Source organism: Acartia tonsa, chromosome 7 (assembly GCF_053477335.1).
Source record: "Acartia tonsa isolate MP-2025a chromosome 7, ASM5347733v1, whole genome shotgun sequence".
Lineage (NCBI taxonomy): Eukaryota > Metazoa > Arthropoda > Copepoda > Calanoida > Acartiidae > Acartia > Acartia tonsa.
In genome coordinates, this window is record NC_137266.1 from 25,951,347 (window position 1) to 25,979,323 (window position 27,977).

The following is a 27,977-nucleotide window of genomic DNA, read 5'->3' on the forward strand; positions in this document are numbered from 1 at the left end:
AATGTCCAGAATGAGCCTGAAGGAGGCAACGCTCCTACAGTATGGCAACCACCACCTGCCCGCGTTGACAGGGTGGCCTCAGAGGTACACATCCAACGGCCAGAATATCCAACAGGACCAGCTACTCCAGCAGATATAGCCGATTCCGTTAGACCTGGGGAGGGCTGGAGTCCACCACCGTCCAGCAACTGGTATCCGGGCGGACCCATTCCACAAGGACAACAAACTGAAGGCCGCAACCACTGTCGGAAGTCTGGCGGTGCAGACAACCCCTCCAGCCTTCCGAGGGGAGAGTTGTGGTATGCGGCAGCTCTGGACCATGCAGAAACCAGGACATTATAGTGATGCTACGCACCTAGCTAAATCCTGTTATTCTACAATTATAAGGCCACCTGAAAATATGTCAGATAACGGTACTGGTTTCATCTCTCAGTTGTCCTGCAAATGGAGGGAGGGGGTGTTACCCCTCCCTCTCCCATCTTAAGCACCGGAACCTTCCCCTTCCACCACCAAGTTATCAGCACCACCTCAACCCTGAGGATAAAGGATCTAAACCTGCCCTCACCTGATAGAATCACCCCCACACAGACTGTTGTTGTCACAAGTAATCATCAAACCTTCCCTCTTTAGTACCCAGACCTACCACTCAACCCCTCTATGCTTATCTACCTATTGTGCTGCTCCATGGGCTATCCTGCCTGCCCCAGACAGGGATAGCCATCTACCTAACCATTGCAATTATCTATGTTTTACTGTATGATTTATCTTTAACTATCTTTATTCCTAATCCATATGTATTTATATTATGGTTAACTGTATTCTTAATCCCCCCCACCCTTTCCAGGGATGGGGAATCATGATTGCCCAAACTGACTATTGTATATGTATTATAATGCTTTTATGTTATGATCATTTATTCCTATCCATGTAGTTATTGTTTGTTGTATATAGCTTCAGTATCCTTTACACCTTCAATAAAGTGACAACTGAAATAGATGTTGATTCTTGTCTAGTGAATGCTAGAGAAGCATAGCTTCTCTATAGTAAGGTGTCCACGTCTGTTCACACTGCCGTAGTCTTTATTCGAACTCTGGTGTCTGCCATTTACCCTAGGCGGATACCACAATATGACAATCCAAGATAAATTGTGTACATCCCAATTATGATTATTAAAAGCGAAGCTTTTCTATAATTAGGGTCGGTCCGTCCGTCCGTACGTCCGTCCGTCCGTACGTCCGTCCGAGATAGATAGCTTTTATTCGTTAATTTAGGCATGTTAGAATGGTCCTATCGATTTTAAACTTTGCATGATGATTCCTGTAGTAGTTGGGTACGATTTAGAAAGCGTAGCAACTCTATAATCATTACCAGAATGTCTGTACGTCCATTTTAAACAAGTTGATTTTTCTACTTTTTTAACAACAAATTTTCAAGTGTTTTAATTATCCGTTTGATCTGATTTTTGGTATATTGATTCCTGGGACAACAAAGAACAATATTATAAGCGAAGCAACTCTATAATCAAGTCCAAAAATGTAAGTATGTCCATAAACATTATCCTGTTTTTAAGCAGTTTTTCAACAAATTTACCTACAATTTTTATTCGACATTTATACATTTATGTTCCGATTTTTCAGTTCAAATACTATACAAGTGTTAATGTCCGTTTGTCCTACCGTTTCAGTGCTTCGCTTTTATGGATGTTGTCATCCTTGTTAAAATATCCATAAAGTTTTAGCATTCGCAATATTATCTACTGACAATTATCCGCTGCTTTTTCCCCTCTACCATAATCAACAGACATATTGACAAAGTGAGTTACAGAGCAGATACTTACTTTATATTTCCCTCATAGAAAGATCATTTTTGTAGTGTCCCTTTTTATGTTCTAAGTACATAGAAATATGCGCCAAGTTTTTACCAACATATTAGAATACTATTATGCATTTTAGTTAAGGTGTTTCCATAGTATAACAAGGGTTATTATATCTTAAAAAGCGAAGATCAACAAATAAGAAAACCAAAGCTTATTACGAATGAACAGATTTCTTTATGCGAAATTCAAATACAAAACTATAATCATCTGTAATAAATAATACTAAATGTACTTACTTATAGAAAAGCAGAGTTTATAAAATTATGAAAATTATAAAAAAGAAACATTTTTACGACAACAAATGATAATTAATGTGAAATTAACTCGTAAATCAAACAGCTAAAAATGTTTAAAATAGCAATTAAATTTGGAATTTAAAAAAAAAATTTAGCTAAAACGTATGGGCACCAGTTTGAAATTGTTTTGTGAGATTGGTGTCACTTTCTTATCCATCCTTATTATGTACAACAAACCAAACACATTTCTTTTTAATTTGAATCTTTCTATTCAGGAATCTTAAGGGATAAGACTATGGAAGATAAATTGAAATGTAGTCCCAATGATTATAAAAAAAATTCGGGTATAGTCCCTTTCGTAACATCGAACCTTATGGGGCGATTCTTCGTATTTTTCACAGTAGCTTTTCTCTTATTTCTAGCCCCTGGGGGAGGCTCTAACCCTGCAGGGCCAATTACCTAACCCTGTGGGGCAATCACCTAACCCAATATAACCTAACCTAACCAAAAATGACCTATAAAAAGCCATTTTAAAAATACGACGAAACGCCCCTAATAGGGTGATGTTACGAAAGTATTCCCAAAAATTTTACAGATTAGATTATTTGTTGTAAATTTTGGAACCAAACAATCAAAATTCAGATAAATGCCCAAAAATTTTAATGCAATTAATAAGAGATCTAGTTTAAAAAACTTTGGATTATACAAGTATAATTTTCAGTCCAATGTCCCTTTCCTTCCTGCATTTTTTTCATAATTTCTTACTGGTGGCAATTGTTAAAAAGTTATTGAACCCAAATTGTTGAAAAATTTTAAAAAGTAACAAAATGTTTGTCTAAATGTCTGTACATAAGGATCTCGCTAATCACAAAACCGACATATTCCTCCTTTACTATCTATTTTTAGGGAGGTTACCACCTCTATCTTAAGAGAAAAAATTACCTTCATCCCCAAAAATTTTCTTATTTTTTTCTTTTTAAAACTGAAACTGATAATATGGCGGCGGGGTGGGAGGTTAACTTCCCCTCTCCCCCATAATATTATTAATGAGGGCCGCTTTAATTTTCATAATAATATCAACAACAAAAAATCTTACCATCTGATAGGTTGATCCTTCTGAATTGTTTTCTTTCTGGTCAGATTAACAACAGGGCTCGAACCTGCAGACAACGGACGTTGCACTGATTCCTAAATTTGTAAGTTAATTATTACTACATAGAATGCAATTAGCTTCTTTCAATTAAATTAATGTTATTGGGGTAATGAACTTTTTCCTGGGCTCATTCCTCTTGTAGACTAACCCCCCCCCCCCCATATCCCCACCAAACAAAAAATGTCCGCTGATCTGTCAGATACTAGGTGCTCATTAGTATAGGGCAATTTCACAAAAACATCAGCCGATTATCTTGAATAGCAGCCAGGAAAATAACGCAAATAAAAACCTACCATAACAGGAATAAGTGCAGAGTTTTGGGCCATCCTTGGGGTGAGGGCTGGCGAGGCTTGATGGTCAGCTAGAGGCTGCTGGTCATACTGTGCAGTGTTCACTATCTGCTTGTTGATGGCTTGCACGGGCAACTATAAGTAAATATTATTATAATCCTTTTAGATAACATAGTAAGGTTTCATTTATTTAAGCTAAAGACTTCATTAACCACTGAACCCGATTTAGTGCTCCATTTTAGGTAAGCCTAACAAAATATGAAATGGTTCAAGGCTATTTCATTTTTAAATTTAAGATTAGGGTCACTTTCTCTAGATATATTACCAAGTACCCGTCTTGCCCTTCAAGGAAGCTCATACTGGTCTCCTATTATCCATAAGGTTGGGTGGGAACCTTCCCTAATTTAGACTACATAAATCCTAATGTAAACAACTAAACAGTATAAATTACCGTTTAACCCTGCCCTTGTTTACTCATACCTGTCTGTTAGGCTGGTTACTAATTTGTCTTGCCAGCTGGCTGCCAGGACGGACAGGGGGCGGTGGGGAAGTTTCCCCTTGCAGACGTCCTTTCAGCTTACTTATGTCAGTCTAGAAAAAAATCCAACTTAGTGGGGTTATAACATTAACACTTTAAATGAAAAAAAAACCTTGCAAGATATTTATGAAATAATATTATAGACAGTTTTTCGCGTATAATAAAATGAAAGATTTATTAATTAATCATTAAATTTTCGTCCATGTTTAAAAGAAAATGTTCAATAATTTCACATCATAAAATATGTTTTTAAATTGTACACTTTAAATCAAAATAATATTTTTTATTGCTAGAATGAAATAAAACTATTTCATGCAAAACAATTTTAATTTGTTATGAAGTGATAAAAGACAATAAAAGTTTGTTTAATTTCATGCTATCAGAATAAATGGCAATAAAGAACATCGTGTTTATGTTTGCAAATTATTTTGATATTCATACAAAAGAAATTGTATGTGCATAAGAGCGTATCAACATTTGTTTGTTTTATTTGGCTAGAAAAAAGTACATAATTTTGATTTTTAAGATATTAATTTAGGCATATATCCACCATGTAAAAATTAAAGTAAATGAGAAGGATGTTATCCAAATATATAAAGCAGTAAGGCTTTTTTTGGTCAACCTAACCTCTTTTAGAAAGCTCTATTTTTATATCCAAATCTTTATGGTTATGGTTTTAGTTTTTTTTTCTGGCCATCCCTCCCCTTTCAAATAAGGAGCTCTTATAGGTGCAGCCACTAGTAACTTATAAACCACAAAAAATAAATAACTACCATATCAAATGACATTAAAGTTTGAATAGACTCAACCAAGTTGAATTTCTTCATTAATTACTTCCATGTTATTACACTTAGGTTGTAGTAGTTTAAAAGATAGAAATATGAGTTCAATAAAAAAATATAAAAAATCTATTATGTATCTTTTATGTAATGAAACCTTGCCTTAAAGTTCTAAGTTGAAAATAAAGTGTTGTGGAGGGAGCGAGGGTTAGTTTTGCGTATGTTTAGTTTAGTTAGGTTAGGTTAAATTAGTTACATGGTAGCCCCACAAAGTTGGGGCACCACAATTTCAGGCCGCACTCCCTTTCCCCTTATATAATTTATTTTAAAAGTTTTATGTTTGACAAGGCAATTTGAGGGAAAGCAGAGTATTAATTTCTTTTGAAAAAAATCTTTTAATTGTTTTCTAGAATCTATTACCACCCCACTGCACTGTAAATATAAAGTACATGTCAATTAAAGTGTACATTCTCAAATGATCAATTATTATTGAAACCTTCGGAACATTTATTCTACATTATCAAAGCCAAAAACTAATGCTCCTAAAATGCAACTTCTATATAATGCATATCAGTCTATCATGCATGCTACAAAAAGTACTTTGATTAAAGCTAAAAACATCTTTGTTTGTCATAAAGAATGCATTAGTGAATGAGAAACGGGTAGTCTGTTTGGCCATCAGTCTGTATGTCACTTGTTATTTTTTATATATACTAGTTATTTAAAACAATTCCTCTAATTAAATCTCTTTCTTTAAATCTTCAAGTCTATATGGATGAGATCTTAAGTGAAGGGATGGGAAAATGGACAATAAATTGATTTACCCCCAAATTATGATAAACAAAACATCCACTCATGTAGGTTGAAATAATTGGTGGAAAGATTTGAACATTTTTACTTTCTAAAACCCAATTAATATTTGATATTGCCCTCTAACCACCAAACGTTTTTTTAGCTTTTTTACAAGTGTACGAACCTTGGTAGTAATTATAATATATAATTCAATTGTCCCATCCCTCCCTTGGCAAATAGACATTAGTTCTCAAAATTTACCTTTACTGTTGAATTCCGTTGTAGCTGGTAGCTGCTCCTCTTATCCGGCTCAGAGTCGCTCTCACTAAAATATAAAAGAATAGTTATTCATCCTACCGTAGTACAGACAGCTTTCCGTGGATGTTAAAGTGAAAAATTATTAGATTAATTCCAGTTTTTATGGCCTCAAGGGGTCGAAGGCCTGGGTAAATAAATTGGGGTTTGATTTAGGATTTTTATTAAAATTCTCTTTTACACGAAGCGATACACGATTTTTCTGTATAGCTCAGAACTTGTTCTAATCCACCGGAAATTTCACGGATTCATCAAATTTACCACTGCACTTTTTAATCATACACATGGAGTCTTTTAGATTATTTAAACTTGTTTGAGAATGTTAGGAGCTCAGCTACTCAGTAAACAAGAAAATTATATATGTTTAAGCAATTGATAATGTGTAGACAGATACATAGTAATGTAATTGATTATTACTATTTTGTTTTTGTTTTTATGACCAAATGTGGTTTTGTTTAATATTAGTTTTAAATACATAAAAACCATAAAATATGTCTTAGAGCAATGATGGTCAATTATAAAGTCTAAAAATTTAAATATACAACAAGTATAATCATGCCCATAAGTAGCACAATATCAGCAATATATTATGATTATGTAATACATAATAGTCTACATAGAGCATTTATTTTTGTTACATTATGTGTAAGGCTTAAATGGATATGAACGGAAAATCGGACGGAACTACTGACACACGCACCCATTAATTATAGAATAGCTGCGCTATTAATAAAATTGAAGGTGAACTGAAATTAGTTTCCGAATGTGAACACATTTTCCTAGGTGTTTCCCAATCCTATCTCAATATTTGCTACTAGCTAAAAAACCTTCAAACTTCAAAAAAAAATCAAAATTTGAATGTATTAACAATTTATACATTATACATTCAAAGTTTTAATTTTTCAAATTTTGATTTTTTTTGGAAGTTTGAAGGTTTTTTAGCTAGTAGCAAATATTGAGATAGGATTGGGAAACACCTAGGAAAATGTGTTCACATTCGGAAACTAATTTCAGTTCATCAAATTGAAACATGTCAAATGTTTAATTATCAATTAGCGGTTAGTTAAGATTTGTAATATATAATTTAAAAGATTTATTTAATATTATGACAGTACATATGTGATAATTGATGTCTGCAAATATGAATACATTTGTCATTTTTTTAAACAAAAGGTCATTAACATATAGAGTTTGTGTTTAAAATGAATAAAATATTATTTTTAAATAGACATTAAAGCTTTAAAAATTAATGTAAAGAAGTTGGTTGTTTAAGTTCTTATTATTCATTACATGTATACAAAAAAATATGCATTTTTAAAATTCATTGAAACAAAAAACAAGGATGACAACATCCATAAAAGATAAGCTCAACAAATTAGAAAGACATACTAATCATACATAGTATCAGAGCATTTGATATTCAATATTATTTTGAAATTTGAACGAAAACTTTATAGAAATTTATTCTAAAGTTACTTGCCTACATGGGCATAATACATTTTAAAACTTTATTGTAGAAATGCTTAGCTTATAACAATATCCGAAGCTAGTAAAGGTGGCTGACTCAGATTATGACGTCAAAAAAATTAACCAATGAGAAGCCAGCATACACAATATTGACCAATGGTAAAATTTATAGTGGCCTCTCATTGGTAAATTATTTTTGAAGTCATAATCTTAGTCAGCCACTTTTACTAGCTTCCAATATCCATTTATGCTTAATGATCATATAGTTCTAAGTAATACATATCTGTTACAGGAATCATCATGAGATGTTTGAAATTGATAGGAATATTCTAACATGCCTAGATTACCGTTTAGAGTTATCAAAATGGATAGACAGACTGACCCTTTAAGTAATAAAAAGGCCTCGCTGATAAAAAATTGTTTACCTGAAACTAATGGACAGATCCAAACTTATGTTATCAGAATTTGATGTCTGATCCTTCTCACTATTACCAACAGAATCCTAAATAATAGTTTATATAAGTTTTATCAGGGATCTAAAGGGGTAAGACAATGTAAGATACATTAATGATAAACAAAATTGGCCCTTCTGTAGAACGTGGTTAAAGCTTTGGGTACCAGTGTAATTGAAAGTAAATGTCCCCAACCCTGACTAATTAAAAGCAAATATTATCTTAAGCTTTTTTTAAAATTAAAATCACTAAACATCAAGGGAAGCTTCTTATAGGTCATGGGAAGATCTAGCGCCCCTTATATGATAGAGTTTAGAAAGATCCATCAGACAACAAACCCTTTGTTTTTACGACCTTTTGCTTGGACGTCCTAACTGTGCTTGTACAGAGTTGGTACCATATAATTTAAGAATGAGTCAATGTTATGAAACCTAATGCCGGTGGTAAATATCAATATGTTACCTTTTTATCTATGTTGGTGATGGATCTTTTAGCATGATTGATGTAATTCTTCTGTTCCCCCTCGTTGTTCTCTTCATCTGTATCAGTAAAATCTGATGTCTCCGGCTTCATACTAAAATAAGAAAACAACAACATTAGTTTTCATGAAAAATTTATGCCTTTTTGAAATGATTAATAGTATTATAGACGGCTTTCCGCAGATATTAAAATAAAAAAAATTTGTTTTATTAACTGGTACTATTTTAATGATTTTTATTTTAATACTCGTGGAAAAATGTCTGTAATACGATGCTATTTATGATTTTTCAGTATGGCTGAGATTCGGTTAAAATCCAGCGGATATAAATCGGGATTGAAGTCATTTTAAAATAAAAAGTGCCTAAGGAATGTACAAGAGTGACATTATACTTCAGGGATAGATATTTCAATAAGAAGATTTATAATGTACAGATTGTACAATATTTACAATGCCTTCTTAGACATTCAAAATAATCCTTATAATGAAGTAGGCATTTTATGAAAAAGGTGTTTTTTGAGATAGGCGTTTTTTTGAGATAGGCGATTTTTGAGATAGGCGTTTTTTTGATATATGCGTTTTCTGAGATGGGCGTTTTTTGAGATGACCTAAAAAGATTTCCGTCCTTTCATATACACAACACATAGATATACATCCTACTATTTTGGGACCATTGTTTAAGAGTTCTTTGGTACTACATATACAAATGACGATAAAGCATTAATAAATAGTTTCCTTTTTTTAAAAGGTATACAAATAAAAAAAGCCAACCCATTAATTACACTATATCATATGATCATAATGAATTGGGTTGTTTAGGGGCCAAGTCATTTTAACAATTAATTTAACTTGTTGACCTTATAAAATTCATAAAATTATGCATTTTGTTTAACAATGTCATTTAAATAGAAATAACCTAGAGTACTCTGATAAAGTTTTATTCTTTTAAAAACATATATCAAAGTTATTAGGCTAAGTGGCTTAACATACAAGCTAGTTATAGCCAGCATAGTAATAATCTTGAACATACAATACTCAAATACAACTATCTAGCACTCTAAATTCTATCTAATGTTTTTGTCTTAGTCATGAATTTTTATAGTTTGTTTATTTATAATATGTAAAAATTTCAATAAGTTGATGAAAACTTAACGTTTTCTGCAAGGGCGACATACTTATTGCAAATGTTCCTTTTGCCTTTAAGAAAACATTCTTTATAAGTATGGTTGATTTGTCTGTCTATCTGACATTAAATCAAATAATTTACCTAGCACAGCAGAGCTGGATCTTTAAATCATTTAGTGGTGCGCCAGATTGGGGCGATCCAGATTGGCGCACCTGATACCAATCTTTAAATCAAAATGGCATAGGTGAACCAGCTCACCTAGTGGCGTGGCTCTGGCGCAGCAGTTACACTAGTGTAACCACCGCGCCAGATCGGGGTGAACCGTATTTAATAAATAAATATTTTTTTCAATTAATTTAATATTTTATTGCAAAACTATCGTGAAAACATTTCTATTATTATTTTTAAAATAAATTATTTATTGTTTTATTATAAAACAATATATAACTTTAGCTGTGTCAGTACGATATTTTATATAAAACCTTTATATAAAATATCGTACTGACACACTTAAAGTTATAAAGTTGTCAGGCGCAGATCAGACCGCGCCAAAATTCTTTTAAAAATCAATGTTTATTAGCAGTGGCTGTGGCGCGCCGTCGGCCCAACTCAGGCCCACCTCTAGCTCACCGGCCAATCTGATTCACCACTAAAATTATTTAAAGATCCAGCTCAGGAATCCCTTTATATGTATACCTTATTTTGTGGTCAGATGGGCCATCTAGATATATTATTTTATCATTTTTAATCTGTTACTGAGAGAGCTTTGATTTTATTAAATGTATTCGTTGTTGTTTCATTTCAGCATAATATACATATAAGGATATTTTAAATGAACAACAAGGATGACAACATCCATAAGTAGCGAAGCACAAAAATTGTGGATGGGAATACGTAGAAGTAGATTTAAAGTGTATTTATTAAAACCAATAATAGATTTTTGGAGAAAATAAACATGAAACCTTGTTTTATTTTGAATGATTAAGATGGTTAAAGTAAATTACATACTAAATGCACATAACAATGGGAAAAATATTTTGAAACTGTTAATGCAAAAAAGTTTTAAAATTGTACCAAAAATGCCAAAGATATGGGGAAATATATCAACATATAAAAATAGCCAAAAACCTGCTAAAAGGCAGTTTGGCCGCCATTGTTTCCTTTCTTAAAACGCCAGAAATTTAATTTTAATATCTTTAACTGAAAAATTTATGAAAATTGGACCATAAACACCAAAGATATGGGTAAAAATGTAAAAATATAAAAATAGCCAAAAACCTGCAAAAAGGCAGTCTGACTGTCATTGTTGTTTTCTACGACAGGAAATTTAATTTTGATATCTTTAACTGAAAAAATTTCGAAAATCGGACCATAAACACCAAAGATATGGGGAAAAATGTGAAAAATATAAAAATAGCCAAAAACCGGCAAAAAAGCAGTCTGACCGTCATTGTTGTTTTCTTCAAATGACGGGAAATTTAATTTTGATATCTTTAACTGAAAAAATTTTGAAAATCGGAGCATAAACACCAAAGATATGGGGAAAATTTGGAAAATATAAAAAATAGCCTAAAACCTGCTAAAAATTAGTCCAACCGCCATTGATGTTTTATAGTTAATTGTGCTCTTTAATGATGGGAATGTTGTCAAAAAATTTCAGCTCTCTATCTTTTAAAGGAGCCGAGAAAATCACGTTTCCCCCAATTCATTAATTACGGACGGACAGACGGACGGACGGACAGACGGACAGACGGACAGACGGACGGACGGACATTGTGAATTATAGAGTAGCTTCGCTACTAAAAAGGTGATAAAACAATATAAAAAGTGAATTAATTTGTTAACCTAAGGCAACTCTATAAACAAGAAAATAATTACAATTCAAGGAAGTATTTATTATATTCAACTTTTTATCTTAAACATCATGTACGCTTTTTAAACTAATTTTTAAAAGTGAAGCTTTTGTACAATTAGAGTCTCGACAGATTGCTGTACTCTAATTTAGACAAGTTAGAATATTCGGTACTACGTCAAACACTAGATACGTCAAACAGTAGATGCGACAAACGCTAGATAGACAAACAGTAGATGCGTCAAACGCTAGACAGACAAACAATAGATGCGTCAAACACTAGACTACGACAAACAGTAAAATTTTCAATTTCGCGACAAACAGTAGATTTTTTAAAGTGCGACAAACACTAGAAGCGACATACGCTAGAATTTAAACTTAAAAAATATTCAAAGATTTTTTCGTTCATAAATACTAAATTTATATTACTATCAATGCAGGGATCTAAAGGGATAAGATATTGGCCGAAAATGTACATCCCCTGTAGCAAAAAATTAACGGTTAAAACGTTTGAATACTCAACTTATTAAACCAACCAATCAAATTCATTAAAGTACCAAAAGTTGGTTAGCCAACGAGTAAGAAAACTTTCTTATAAAACTTTTGACCCCCCCCCCCAACCTCATTTTTTATTTTAGTATATTTTAAAATATTATTTTTTTTTGGGGGGGGGGTAGTAATTTTTTCTAGGGGCGAAATATCTGGGGAGGGTGGTGGTACCCTCAACTAAAATAGTTATAATCCTTCCCAGGACCTATGAGAAGCTAACCTGTTAAGGAGAATTCGATCGGTTCAGCATTTAGCGAGATCCTGCAATATAGACAAACAAACATCCATTTTCTTTTTTATAAAGATTCATTCTAGCGTTTGTCGTATCTATTGTTTGTCGCCTTTAGAAAAAATCTAGCGTCTGTCATATTCTAGTGTTTGTCGCATTCTAGCGTTTGTCGTATCTAGCGTATGTCGTGTCTAGGGTTTGTCTGCCTACTGTTTGTCTGTCTAGCGTTTGTCGCATCTACTGTTTGACGTGTCTAGGGTTTGACGTAGTACCGAATATTCATATTAATAACCTTAAATGAGGATTCATTTAAAAATTAGATATAATCTTAAGTCCACTAATGTTATGAGTTTTAAGGGGCGAGTCCTAATAAGATATGGCACAACGTTAAAGGCATAGAAACTTTATATGTAATTATGACTTACAACATATCTACTTGTAATTTTTGTTTAGAAAAAAATATGTGTTTTTTTTCAAAAGCCCTAATACTCTTATATTGCTCATGTTTTTTTCTATTTTACAAAGTATCGCTTTAATGAATGTTGTCATCCTCGTTACCTTTAATTCTAAAGGCATTTTAGACTAATTTTGTTGCTTTAAATAGGATGATAAAAAGTTATGGTCATCTAAAATTAATTATTCAATTTGCCCTTTATAAATTCTCCTTGACCCTATGATTGTACATAACAATTAATTACTAAAAGGTCAGCATAAAAAAAGGAAATTTTCCTAATTAATAAAATTAGCAGCTAAGCCATTCTATATTTACTTTGTCTGTTAGTCCGCTAGTTCTTAACTCTATGGGAGTAATGTGGTTTTCCTAGCTGCTATTTAAGATATTTTTTTAATGAAACCCTTTTTCGAAGAACATCTAGTATACAACTTACTTGTTTCGTCGGTCTATCGATTTGCTACAAAATTCATTAATACACAAATTTTCAATTTAGAATTTATAATTTAGTATTTTTTCTCTCTATCTCTCCTTTTTAAAGGCTCTGAACATCTACTTTAGAACTCACTTTATATGAATGTTGTAATTTTTTTGGTAGATGTTTTACTTTCATTGAGCCTTGCTCTCAGATAGTTATTACATTAGCAAAATATGATGTATAGTTATACTACATACAGAGCCAGTATAAAATAAGTTTATTAATTCATATTATTTGTCTGAGTAGATGCCCTTAAATGGAAAAATATCTACATAAGAAAAACCTTGAAAATTTTACAAAATTACTTTGTTACAGAATAAATTTGCAAAGCCAAACATAATTTTTATAATCGAAGCTATTCTATATGTTAAAGCATTGCATTAAAACACCCTAAAATATATATTTAAAATCTAGGTATTGAACATATTTTGAGCCTTCAGGGGATAAGTAGCGCAGCCGCTTATAGCAAAAATTAAGTAGCAGCGTTATTAATGATAAAAACAAAGCCGGAATTAAATGAAATTATCATATTTGCTCCAAGTAAGGCAAAGCCAATCTAAATGTAGAACAGTTGGGAAGATGAGAAAATATGTATTCAATTTCATTATATCAATCTCACATACATAAATTTGACATAAAGGACATGAGTGGTTTTAAAAAAATAATTGCCCATACTTTCTGTAGTAGAAGTATATACATGAAATTTGACCGTTTTTTTCTATACAATTTTCAAATTTTTGTAGCTAGGACTATTGAAATTTATTTACTTTTTATTTGATAAACAATTAAGAATCTTTTCCCCTCGTTATTCAAATATGTGTCTTTAAAATCAAGTCTCATAGGGATTGAATAATAATAATAAGCCTCCTAAATTAAAGCAATGCAATGATGCGACAGAATAATATTGAATTTTTGTCAAAATCTAAAATATATTTAGTTTCTTTGATATTAGGACAGTCACTATGTTAATGTTCTTTTAGCCGTATGTTTAGATTTACTTTTGTCATCCTGGTTTAATGAAAACAATTCTTTTGAGCTACCTAACTTTATCTAGCAAGGCACTATGTTTACTTCTTGTAATAAACATGTCTATCAAATGTAAAAAGATGATATTCTACTTGTCTGATTTTAATGTATGTATTCTGTATGGGCCTTAACAAGGAACTAAGCAATCCAAAGAAATAATTAATGAATTTTACTAATATCAAGAACAATAAAGTTCTAATCAAACAACAAAATTGTTATCCTATTATGAAAAGATGTACGTTATTTTTGTCTGAATCTTATGATCTTAATAACTGCTAAACCGATTGGATTCAATATTTTAGGTAAGCTTCACATGATAGGATATGATATTTTTTTAAAGTCATGGCATGGTTTTTAGCTATTTTTATAGCCCCCCTCTGCCCCTTCGAATATAGATCCCCGCGCGAGAATTCAATGAAAAATGATAGTAAGAGTAATATTATAAATTTGCCCTTTATTAAGAAAGTTACCATAACTATAGAGTAGCTGCGCTACTAAAAATTCAAATAATAATCCTTACAAATGCTGCAACCTAAACACACCTTTAAATATCAAATGTTTAATATTCATTCTACAATTCTACCAATTTTATAATGGGCCCTTTGAAGGCATTTTGTGTATGTTTGTGTCTGAAGTTCCCAATGATGGAGGGGATATTGGACTATATAAATTAAAAGGGTGTCTAAAGTTTTATATAATCACGTTATCTAGGTCGTTGACTCAAAAATTTTGGTTTGGTGGTGCCAAAAAAGTAGTGTCCAATCTTTTCATCCAATGATTTTAAAGAGTAATTTTGTTTATAATCATTGTGTACCAATGCAATGTATATACATATATTTATCGTCCTATAGACCCCTGAAGACCCCTGGAAGTTGTACATGCAAGTATTTAGTTTTCATTTTGATTTGTACTTACAGTTTTTTTGCATAACAGTTTATGTCTACAATTACAATCCTTGTATAAAAGTAACAGGATGTGCGTCTCGTCTATCTGTGTGTTAACCAAAAGTTAACCGCTGAATCGCCATGGCTCTATGAGTTCCTGGAACTATTTTGAGGGAAGATTTTTAAGAGAATTGCCTAATTTTACTTTAAAAATTAAAGTTTGAGGTGTTTTCAAAAAACTATCTAGAAAACCACACTTAAGAATGCCCTAGCTGCATTTAGAAGTAATTACAATTAATTCTATTTTCAAATGATCTAGTGGCTGAGTGCAACTGATGCTAAAATTGCACAAAATGATTAGCCACGCCAATCTATATGCAAATTGTCCTTGTTTTAACCCACACAAGGAACAAAATTGTGGGCAGTCAACTCAAGGATAATTTTATGTTGAAGAGAAGCTTTTCTATGTTCAGAATGTGTCCGTTACAATATAGGTAGACAATGACATATCGTATACGTCTTTTTGAATGTGAAGGGTAGCAACTCTATTCAAAGGTCAGTTTATTTTTAGCTATTATAAAACAGAAGATTGGTATATTTTAGGTGTTAAATTTGCGATGCCTATGGTGTTATAAGCAAAGAATCTTCACAATCACGTCTCAAGGGAAATGTTTTTCTTTTTAAGACAGGCATAATAACAGTATCTCTTCTAAATATAACAATGATTAAATTTAACATAAAGTTTCAAAAGAAAATATATTTTTAGACCTACAAGGAAAATTAATGTATAGGAACTTGAATTGAATATATTTTAGTCTGAAGGGCAGATCAGACCCATATAGACTTTACAATGCACGCTTCTTCACGGATAAAGGTGCTGGTATGCCTATCCTTATATAAAAGTAACAGAAGGTCTGCCTTTTGTATGTGTATTTGTCTACAGCTTAAGATCTCGCTAACCACTGAACCAATATGATTCTACTTTACAGTGAAGCTTATTTTAGATCCAGAAAATGTTTATATCTATTTTGGGGAGGGTAATTTTACCCTCTCTCCCAAGACTTTACACTACTAATATCGGGGAGGGTAACTCAACCCTCCAAGGAGAAGTTGAATACTATACAACAATACGTATACTAATCAACTTCTTTGTAAATTAAGGTATTGCGAATTTAACAGATAGACGGGCATTCTTTATACTTGTTTTTTATTTGTAATTTAAAGCTGTATAAGAGTCACACATTCAGAAAAATTCAACAAAAAATAGTCCATTGACGCATCCCTAATTCCCTGGAGGTTGACCACTCCAACATAATTTCTAACAGAGGATGTTTTCGTTGTTATTAAATCATGTTTTCAAGTCATTTTATTGCCGGCTAGGGCACGAGCTTCCATAGATTATACCCCCACTCAGACAGACCTATTGTAGATCCTAATTTTAGCATACAAGGGGGTCGGGTTGTAATTCTTGATTTTTTTATTATAATTTATAGGCTAGTTTTCAAGGGTATTTCATGTTTTTCAGTCGAGGAAAATTATGAATTTGTATTAGAGTTAGAAAAATTTAAAAGTTATTTGCTTTATGTTTGTAAATGTCCTATAAGATCTCACCAACGGCTGGAAAGCTTTGTATTGATCTTGAGAATGTTTAAGGCTACTATTAAGAATTTGTTGAGCTTCTCTGTTTTGGATGTTAATATCCTTGTTACAACATGTTTTTCTTACATAATGTAAATAATAGTTATTTCTCGTATCGTATTATAAACGGCTTTCCGCGGATATAGAATGTACAATTATAAGATTAAAACTAGTTTTTTTAGCCCCGTGGTGCCGAAGGCACCGGCTAAAAAAAACTAGTTTTAATCTTATGATTGTACATTTCTATATTCGTAGAAAACTGGATATAACACGATGCTAGACATAGTTTTTTCGTATTCATAAGAACCGGTTCCTATCCACCGGATTCAAATGAATACGAGAAAATATAATATTATAGCAAAATTATTCATCGCAATTTGGACCATTTTATTGCTCAAAATTATAAAGTAAATAATATTTGCAGTTCTGTAGGACTAAATATTTTCTGTTAGAAAAGAGGTGAAAAACTGTTAATTCACCATTTTAGTAAACTAAAAAAACTCAAAAATCCTTAATCCTCTAACTATTTCCAAGGATTGAAACTTGACTCGAACCCTAACCCTTTCAAAAAATATATACTTTACTTATTATTTCAACTGCCAACCACAAGAGGGTGCACTATGAAAGATAAACCCATTACCCCCAAAGATCAAAATGCCAAACGTTAAAGACAATAAAACAAAAGAAAATTTGTCCGCAATTTTGTTGAATAATATTAATGAGCAACAACACTACCCTCCCCCCCCCCACACCCCCACCCCCACACACACCACAACACCGCCTAACAACACAACAGCCCCCGCCCAACCGCTAACCCCTTCTTGTGGCTTTTGTCTTTGTGTTTACTAGAAAATATTTACAATTTAGCATCATCATTCTAAATCATAGGAAGTGCTCAGATAAAAGGATATTCAAGTGAACTTTAAGTAGTAGAAGAAAATAAGTATAACAATCTTATTTCAATTCTCATTTATTCTGTGAAACACGTGTATTGTTATTTTATCAACTTATGATAAAAACATAAAAAAGGTTATAAGATATTTATGGTGTAAACTTTGCACAAATGCCATTGCCTAATTTGAATATCAACACCATGTCGATAAGATTCATTGCCATTTTTCTCTTTAAAACTTCGAATATTTTTTAAAAATATTTACATAAAGACAAACTATTTTGTGTTATAAAAACTGTCTTTTTTCAAGTCATGAAGTTTACATATCACTTAAACCCCTGCAACCAAAATACAAATGGTAGCACCATCCGTTCATATTAAATGCTGTGTTGGAATGATTTTCTTGTATTCCCTGGCAAGTTCGAACCCATTAATTCCCTTTTCCTTACACCAGAGAATGAGTGTGTTACGCGGCATTCCTAACTATCTCCGCGCTTGGCTTGTAAACAAACAAAGGCGCGCACATTTTTTCCTTGTTGATTCCCATGTGAAGAGCTACGTGAATAAAAATAATGTATTGGATGGATATACATGCGCTCTAATCCGTGGAAGATCTCAAATAAGCCTTCCTGCTTAGTTTGACGTATAATGTGGTAAGAATTTATCTTTAATTCTTAATAATAAGTGTAGTATGGTATATTTTCACGAAGAAATTTAAAACATTAATTTTTCAACAAATAGACCATTTAACTGCCAACTTTTGACATACGAATATTTTCCTTAATTTTATTGATCATTTGAATCTAAAATTATCAATTTCTGATGCTATTTAATATGTTTCGTGCCAATTTAAAGTTTTTTAGAAATAATATATTTTTAATTAAATTGAAATCACGCAACCTCGATATACAAAAATAATAAACCATTAATATTATGTTATTAATTTTTATATTTTTGTTTTAGATGCACCGTTTTCATGGTAATAAATACACATTCGTAAACATTCACATGTTGGTCATTCGGAGGGCTTGGAGATTAAGATTTCGTGTACGGCAATGCATGCGTACCGAAACAATGAAAACGAGACAGAACAGATGCGGCTAAGAAAATATCTGTGAAGTTTTGTGAATGTGTTGGTTGTGATACCTTACCACACACTATTATAATCGTAATCAGTACAGTTAATTATTGTGACAATCATGGGTCCTAAAAAGAATAAAGGCGCTCAACTGGGACTACGGCTGCGCCCAGCCGTCGAGGCCCTAACCAGTGAACTAAATAAAGTGATGAAGTTGGTCAGTGAATCTTCAGAGCTTGATGTTAGACATTTCACTAAGGAGTCAATCCTTGTCCATGACAAGTTCGAGACATTCGATAGCATTATGGTCGGTTTTAGCAAGCTTGGAGTGAGAATCCAAGAGCTTGAGGAGTTTAGTGACATTTATTCTAATATAATTACTGTGCAAAAGGATTATAACGCTCTGAAAGAGGCTCTAGATGCTATGGAAGAGCTCAGTGACATTCAAAGTGTTGTTGATTTAGTTGGTGATAATTTGCCTGACCATAAGGCTGAACTATATGATCGTTGCATAAAGATTGTGAAAGTTATTAAAGGGTCATACTTTCCCTTACCAGAACCAATTATAAACACTTTGTCTGCTTTGATGAAACGGCTGGCCGAGGTTAAGCTTGAACCTGTGAAGCCGCCTACAACGACGGCGGGTGCTTCGACAGCATCGCCATTTGTGTCGCCGTTTGGCACACCACAGTTCGGCACCGGTTCTATATTCACGCCAGGATATATGAATCGTGTCGACGAACGTCTTCTTCCAAGCTTTGACGGCTCAGAGTCAGCCTACGTAAGTTTCAAGGACAATTTTAAAAAGCTTACCGTAGGACAGGACCCGTCATATTTGCAGTTATTGTTGAGCAGTGAAAAGGTCTGCAGAAATAAAGAGTTGAGACTTCAGTTAATTCAGATTCAATCACATGAATCTCAATGGGCTTACCTCGACGCACGTTTTAAGTCCAAAACACGTCAGATGCTCTGCCTTTTCAACCAATGGGAGAAGAAGCCTAAACCGTCGGACTCCAACCAGATTGTGACAGTCTTAGCAGAGTTTGGTGGTGCAGTTAGCCAGCTCGAGCAGCTGACTAAAGATGATGATGATGAGGAAGTCACCACAAGCCAGTGGTTGACCATTATTCTCTTGGAAATGTTATCCAAGAAGTTGCCACGTGATTTCCAGGACAAGCTCAACCTGGCGTTGGGCTCGATGGATACCCCAAATATTCCTAAGCTGTTGAAGATTATAGAGGAACAGCGTGGCGCCATTTTGATGAGGTGTTCATTCGATGTAGACACCCCCTCCAAGAAGAAAGGTAATCCTGCGGCCGCAGCTACAGCCGTTGGTAAACCTGGGTCTCCAGCTAAGACCAAGAAGAAACAGCCTTGCCCGTCGGAAGGTTGTAACTCTGATCACCTGTTGTTTAAGTGCTCCAAGTTTAGGGATATGTCTGTTCCTGAACGCAAAGTCTTCATCAAGAAGATAGGCGCCTGTTTGCTCTGCTTACAAAAAGGGCATCGGGTGGCCGATTGTCCCAGAGCCGATAAGCTTGGCAGCTGTACCATTGACAGTTGCAACCAGCCTCATAATTCATTATTACATGAATCGGTTGCTAGTGGACAAGTTGCGGCAGTGTATGAGTCACAATTGTTTAGCAAGAACAATTTTATGCTGATGTTGCAGCAGGTCCCGGCGTTGGCGGCTGACAAACGTCAAGTCACCGTCAATGCCATGTGGGACAGTGGAGCAAATTTGACGTTGATTTCTAGAAGCATTGCCAAGAAGTTAGAGTTGCCATCAACTGGTCGCACAGCTACTATTTCTCTGGCAGATGGAAAGAGCCAAGCATGTCCTACAGTCAAGATTTGTTTGGTTGACCGCAACCGGAATTCACATATTCTGGAGGCGGCGGTAGTACCCAGCATTGGTACTGAAGAAGGGTTGCGTTCTATTGATCCTACAGCCGCCGCCGACATTTTCAACATGAAGCCTGATAATTTTTCTATGGTCGACGGCAAGATTGATGTTTTAATCGGCCATTTAACACCAGCTATGTTCCCGTGTGCAGATAAAATGGTTGGTGATTCTAGACTGTACAGAAGCTTATTTGGTACAGGCTATTTAGTTGTGTCTGCAGATGGCAGGACTGTTGCTAATCCTGTTGCCTGTAAAGCTGTGAAGTTGGAGGTCAGCAAGATGGAGTTCCTGAGTACTGAGAGTTTGGGAATACAGCCGCCATCAATGTGCAGCGGTTGTAAGAACTGCCGTCATTGCGCCGCCATAGCCGCCGGGCAGTCCGCCTTGGACGTGCGTAAGCGGCAGCTGATTGAAGAAGGTCTGACATTAGATCTTGAAAACCATATTTGGACGGCCTCATATCCCTACAAGCAGCCGCCAAGTGTGTTATTTGACAATTCAGAGCAGGCCTATAAGATCTGCTTACGTGACCGGCAGAGAATGATTAAAAAAGGTGAATACAGCACCTTCTGCCAAGTGTTTCAAGAAGCTGTGTCTCGTGGAGTGTATCAGAAAGCTTCGCCAGAAGACCTAGCTTATACTAAGCCCGTGTATTATTCGAGCCTAGTCTGCGCATATAAAGAGTCTATTTCCACGCCGTTGAGGATATGCGCAAATTCCAGCCTCTGCTGCAAGGGGCTAAGCCTCAATAGTATTATGATGGACGGCCCAGTTCCATTATTTACTCTGATGCACAATCTTATCCGGTTCAGAAGTTATAAGTGTGCATTCGTGGCTGATATTCAGAAGTTCTATAATTCATTATTAGCTACCTATGAAGATTCTCAGCTGAAACGTGTTTTTTTCGCTGATACAGTTGATGGAGAGCCAGAGGTCTACCTTACCAAAACCATCAACTTTGGTGAGGCCTTGGCTGGAGATATGGCCGTGACCGCCCTCAGACTCACTGGTCGTATTTTTGGTGGACGTTCCCAGCAGGATGTTCAAGATGTTTATGGATCTGAGAAAATTAGAGGTTGTGACGTTGTAGCCCAGCAGGATGTGTGGAGAGATGTTCAGCAACCACTCAGTTCTGAATTTGTTTTGTATCAAGATCCTCCATCGGTCAAATTGGAGACTTGTACTTACGTGGATGACTGTTTGAGCGGTCATAATAGTAAACCTGAAGCTGTCCAGCTGGTCCAAGAGCTGGAGGATATGATTGCACCTGGCAATTTCAAGTTTAAATCTGTTGTTTATTCTGGAGATGATGTTGACAGTGTAAAAGTTCTGGGCCTCGTTTGGGACCCTAAACAGGATAAGTTGTTCCTACCTGTCAGAGCCAACCACGGCGAGAAGATTAAGGGTAGAAAGTTACTAGAGGATCTGGACCTGGAGGATCTCTGGAGAAGTCTACCTGAGTTGATAACTAAACGTGAAGTTTGGAGAATTGTGCAACAACTTTATGACCCAATGGGTCTAGCAGCGCCATTGCTGCTTAAGTCCAAGCTTTGTCTGCGCTCAGTTTGCATACATGGATGTAACTGGGATGATGTTATACCTGGAGAGTTGAGGTCGGAGCTCGTGTCCAGCCTCCAGGACCGTTCGGCACTTGGAAATGTGTCGTTCAGACGTTCGATGGTTCCTGATAAGCCGTTGGGGCTTCCAATGCTTGTTGGTTTCTGCGATGCATCTAACCAGGCCTATGCAGCCATCACCTACCTGAGATGGCCAGTTCCTGGAGGATATGATGTAGTTTTGTGTTGCGCCAAGTCACGTGTCGCACCAGTGAAGATTGAGTCTATTCCAAGGTTAGAAATGCTTAGTTGTCTAATTTTGGCCAGACTTGTGGATACTGTAGCCAGAGCTCTACCTTTCAACATTTCTGGCAAAGTATTTTTTAGTGATAGCAGCTGTGCCCTAGCTCAGCTATCCAGTGACAGTGTTATGTTAAATGTTTTTAACAGTCATCGTGTTTCTGAGATACAACAGTTGACGAGCCCTGAAGATTGGAGATGGGTTCCAACCCAGCACAACATCGCCGATCTGGCGACGCGTGGTTTGTGTACGATTGAGGATGTACAACCTGGATCTACATACCAAGAAGGTCCAAGCTGGTTGCGCCTGGAACAGGACCAGTGGCCCGTTAAGACGGCGGGTGAGGTAAATGCATCCATTCCCGAGAGCGAGCTAAATCCCAAGATGGCGAAGCTCAAGGTAATGTTCACACAGGTAGTGGACAATGATTTCTGGAGGTCCCTGGCAAGAAGGACCTACAGGCAGGCAAGGAGGACTGTTGCCGCAGTTCTTAAGGCTGCCAACTGCTTTAAAACGCTGCTTGTCAAGAAACGTGGCGATGCAACAATTGAGGATGGTGTTAGCAACAATGATAGTTCTAAACATTATGAGAACTATACTTTCACAAATACATACATGGATTCTGTTTGTGACCTGTTTTTGACTTCCTTCAACCAAGAGAAGGAGATGACCATGGACGCCGAAGGGAAATTTGACTCCCTTCAACCGTATCATCACAAGGTCCAGGTTTGTTGGCCCATTGTGGGTCATGATGGATGTTATCCTCTTAGGACATTTACAATATTGAAAATGTCCGGGAGAGGAGATGAGGCTCTTGAGGCCGCTGCTGGAGGCCCCAGGAAGATTATGAAGGACAGCCCAGGTGTTGTCTTGCTCAGCCGCCACAACAGGCTGGCGCGGCTCATCCTTCAACAGTCCCATGATGAATTGGGGCATGGAGGCCATCGTAAGACGTTGGCGCAAAGCCGCAAGTATGCATGGATCACACATGGCCGCATGGAGGCTATGAAAGTGGTCAAGAGTTGTGCTGCATGTTCCATTGAATATGCCAAGCGTTCGAGTCCCGCAATTGCTAATATTCTGCCAGATCGTGTCGAGCCCTCTGTGCCCTTCAAGGAGGTGCATATGGACCTTGCGGGGCCGATCGAAGTTACGAAGCCTGGCGTTGGTACCAGGAGTTCCAAGACCAAATACAAAGTTTGGTTGTTGATTGTGGCCTGTAGATTTACACAGGCTGTGTTTGTTGATGTGTTGACTGATTATTCAACTGAAGCCGTGCTGGTCGGCTTGAGAAAACTTCAGGCGTTTTACAATATGCCTAGAAGGGTTACCACAGACAGAGGCACCAATATGGCCGGTGCCAAGCGAATTATGGATGAACTTTTGAAGGATACCCGAATGCATTTTGAATGGCATCTGGTGCCTACCGCAGCACACTCGTTCGTGGGTACTGTGGAGAGGCAGGTTGGGCTGGTCAAGCGTGTGTTGAACAAGAAGTTGGCTGGTGCTACTGTAACCTTCAATGATTTATTGGTGTTGTGTGCTGAGACTGCAAGAGTCCTGAATTCTAAGCCATTGACCTATGCCACCCAAGGAGATGACGTCAATTGCTGGAGAATAATTTCACCTGCTGATCTGTTAGGCGGCAGGACCAACGATGCAATCTGCACCTTTGAGACAGGTTGTAAAGAGCCCATCACCAGGAGGCTGGAGAACTTGGAGGAGTTGACCCGTCAGTTCCATCAGGTGTACAAGGAGCAGCTCATGCCTGAGCTACTCAAGTCCGTCAAGTGGCGCAGCAACAAGGTGCTGCTCGAGCCGGGAGACGTGGTACTGATCGACGATAGCACAAATTTGATGAAGAAGTTCAGATTGGGGCGTGTGGAAGAAGTGCGCCCAGGTGGGAGGACCGTGGTTTGCAAGTTCAAATTATCAGATGACGCAGCCGCCACGAGTAACGAGACTTCCGCAAGACGTCTGCTCAAGATCAATCTACCCAAAGTTTAGTATAAGTATCGTTCTTGTTTAACTTTGAATTTTATTTTACGGTAGATTTATCAGATTTTTTTCGAAAGACAAAAAACGCAAATTTTAACTCAATTTCGTTTAAACTTTCAAATCGACGCAAGATTTTTTTTCATTTGAAACGCAAACTTAAGTTATTTATATGTTTACGCAAGTTTTTTCAATGATTTAAGTCTCTCCGGGACCAGGGATTTTTTCGCGGAAATTTTCCTAGGTACCTACGCAAATACGAACATTTTTATACTTGTTTGATTGAAATTCGATATGATAAAAAAGTAACACAATGAGATTTTTTACATCATATAAATATTTCTTAAGAATTATTATAATCACATAGATAATTTAATATTACATATATATTAAAATTATTTCTATTTACCTTTTAACCGATGTACCTAAAGAAAAATGCAGATTTTTTTCGTCTTGAATTAAGTAGATTCTTTGAGTTCGAAGATTTAAGCTTAATAAGACCGCTCTATAGTGTATCTTAGCTCTGTTACCTCGGCCAGACATACTACAGAACGGCAAAACTAAAGCATAAGATAATTTTATTTTGATTGCTTTGATTGATGATTCTAAAAGTTTCTTGAATTATTCATGATTCTTTTAATTTTTGATTTGATTTAAACATCACTAATTATGTTTATTTTCAGTTGATGGAGCCCTGCGCCAGAAATCCTGTCGGAAATTATGCAGTATCAAAAAATTGTGATGGAAAAACATAACGTCCGTCAGGATAGCTGGAACATGGCATTATTAATATTTGAAAGATTGGTTAGTTTGTATCTTGAGGGGTACATTCTAACTGAGGCCCCAAATTGCCTTAATTTTGACTGTATGAATATGTACAAGTTGCTTTCTTCTTAAAACAGAGAGAAATTGCAAACTCAGCATTTAAAGAAGTTCTTTTCTTATAATTGAGCTTTTGTTTTATTTGGTAATTTAATTCGCATATTTCAATTGCAATTTTATTTACGCAATTTTGATTCACGAAGATTTAAAATTATGAAATTTTAATTTTCCGATGTTTGATGATTTTTTTTACAGTCATATTTTATTTAGATTTAAGTATCTATTTTATTAAACATGTTAGATTTAAGGATTTACCTATCTTATCTAAGAATGTCTAGATGTAAGCCGAGTATTTTTCCGCTGGAGAAAATGCTTAATTTTGAGAAGTTTTTTATGAAAATTCTATTTTTCTTTTCTAGCAAAAAGATTTAGTAGAAAAAATGTCATTATTTAATCTTTCTTTCTTTTGATTAAAAGTTTGAGTTGATTATTTAATTATTGATGCGATTTTTAATATAAAAATCATTTGCCTATTATTATGTAGGTACCTAATCAAAGTTAGGTACTATTGATTATTAATTCATGTATTCGCAATTACATGGTCTGTAATTCTAACTTTAATTGAGATTATGAGGCCATGATTAATGAGATGTGTGAGTGGTAAATGTGCATTTCATGAATGTTGAATGCTTTTCCCATTCCTTATTCCTATCCTTATGTGGTAGTGGAGTCGGTTTGAGTTATTGTGGTGTTCGTAAGTTACCATAATTAATTTTAGGCCTGATGGCCATGCCATTTTAAACTCTTGTAATTTATGCGTTATGAGATTGTGATTTTGTGGACACTGTCTGCACGCATGATGTTAAGATGAGTTATTGTGTTCGATTCCCAGTGACTAGACGGGTGTGTGTTGGAATGATTTTCTTGTATTCCCTGGCAAGTTCGAACCAATTAATTCCCTTTTCCTTACACCAGAGAATGAGTGTGTTACGCGGCATTCCTAACTATCTCCGCGCTTGGCTTGTAAACAAACAAAGGCGCGCACATTTTTTCCTTGTTGATTCCCATGTGAAGAGCTACGTGAATAAAAATAATGTATTGGATGGATATACATGCGCTCTAATCCGTGGAAGATCTCAAATAAGCCTTCCTGCTTAGTTTGACGTATAATGTGGTAAGAATTTATCTTTAATTCTTAATAATAAGTGTAGTATGGTATATTTTCACGAAGAAATTTAAAACATTAATTTTTCAACAAATAGACCATTTAACTGCCAACTTTTGACATACGAATATTTTCCTTAATTTTATTGATCATTTGAATCTAAAATTATCAATTTCTGATGCTATTTAATATGTTTCGTGCCAATTTAAAGTTTTTTAGAAATAATATATTTTTAATTAAATTGAAATCACGCAACCTCGATATACAAAAATAATAAACCATTAATATTATGTTATTAATTTTTATATTTTTGTTTTAGATGCACCGTTTTCATGGTAATAAATACACATTCGTAAACATTCACATGTTGGTCATTCGGAGGGCTTGGAGATTAAGATTTCGTGTACGGCAATGCATGCGTACCGAAACAAATGCCTTAGATTTTTGGATTACTGTACTTTTTTGCGGGGTTTAATGCGGGGTATACACTTCATAATAAGGAGATAAAAAGAACAATAAAAAGAAGAAATGAATGAAAATAATTTTTTTTTATGACATATTTAGTTCTATTTCTATAAACATTAAACAATTTTATAATTTTTCACATAGGCTTTTTAAATTAACATAATAACTAAGATATTTTATTTGTCTTTCCCTACTTCTATAAAATAGATGTAGTGTATAGAAATACTGATTTTTAGTAGGAAAGCTACTCAATAATTCGAAATGCCCGCCAGTGTGTCCGTCTGTTATTTACATAAACGTGATTTTCTCGGCTCTAAATCAAGATAGACTGTTAACATATAATTAATACTCATATCACTTTATATACCCATTCCCTCATCCATGTTTTTTTCTCAACAGTTAGGTTTTTGCTGAAACAATTTAGTTTTGTGGCAAATATGTTTGCGTTAATGTTGCATAGTTTTAGTAAATATGCCGGCCACACCCAAAACAAAACAAAAATTGCCAATTATTATTTAATTGCTTTTTTTCTACTGCCAAAAAGGATTCTTAGTAGCAAATCAACTCTATAGCTCATGTTAGTCCTAGAAAAGTAATGTAATTTATTTAGTTGTTTTCAAAGATAGTCGGCTGTATCTTTGTGTGAGGATTCTACTCAAAAAGGAGCATCTACTCTATAACTCACTTTGTCGTTACGTCTTTAATACTCTAAGGAACAATTAACTTCTTGGGGAAAATGTTAATTAATCTGTTATTTTTATAACAGATAGGCTGCTGGCTTTTAATTGTGAAGATCCCCGATAACTGTGCATTTAATCTTTAACTCTTTAAGGCTGGCTTATCATAAATTATTTATATTCTTGAGCTTCGCTATTTATAGAGATATTGCCATCCTTGTCTAGCATTGTTTTCTAGTTTAATGTGGAGAGGAAATGAATTTGGTAAACGTTGGAGACAAAAAGAAACATTAAAAGACAAATACAAGAAAATGCACAGAAGAAAATACAGTTTAAAAATGCATGCACATTAAAATTAGCTACAATGCTTTTAACTTTCTTGTTTATGAGCATATTTTTAAAAATCGTATGATAAAAATTGTCACATCTTTAATATGTCTATTTATAAAGTATGAAGATTTACTTATAACTGTTGTTTTTATCTATCTCAAAACCCATTGAAGATTTTAAT

General features: G+C 34.8%; 1 protein-coding gene across 2 annotated transcripts in view; it reads right to left on the reverse strand.

Annotated features, from left to right (window-relative positions):
* LOC145325155 (uncharacterized) overlaps positions 1-27,977 on the reverse strand; it is a 61,018-nt gene that overhangs the window by 22,334 nt on the left and 10,707 nt on the right. For both annotated transcript variants that reach the window (XM_080168011.1, XM_080168013.1), the window contains exons 9-14: positions 8,361-8,472; positions 7,872-7,948; positions 5,926-5,989; positions 4,036-4,146; positions 3,559-3,690; positions 3,209-3,300 (exon numbers count right to left, since the gene is read on the reverse strand). In XM_080168011.1, the coding sequence (XP_080024137.1) occupies positions 3,209-3,300; positions 3,559-3,690; positions 4,036-4,146; positions 5,926-5,989; positions 7,872-7,948; positions 8,361-8,472 (588 nt within the window). The remainder of the gene's footprint in view (positions 1-3,208; positions 3,301-3,558; positions 3,691-4,035; positions 4,147-5,925; positions 5,990-7,871; positions 7,949-8,360; positions 8,473-27,977) is intronic.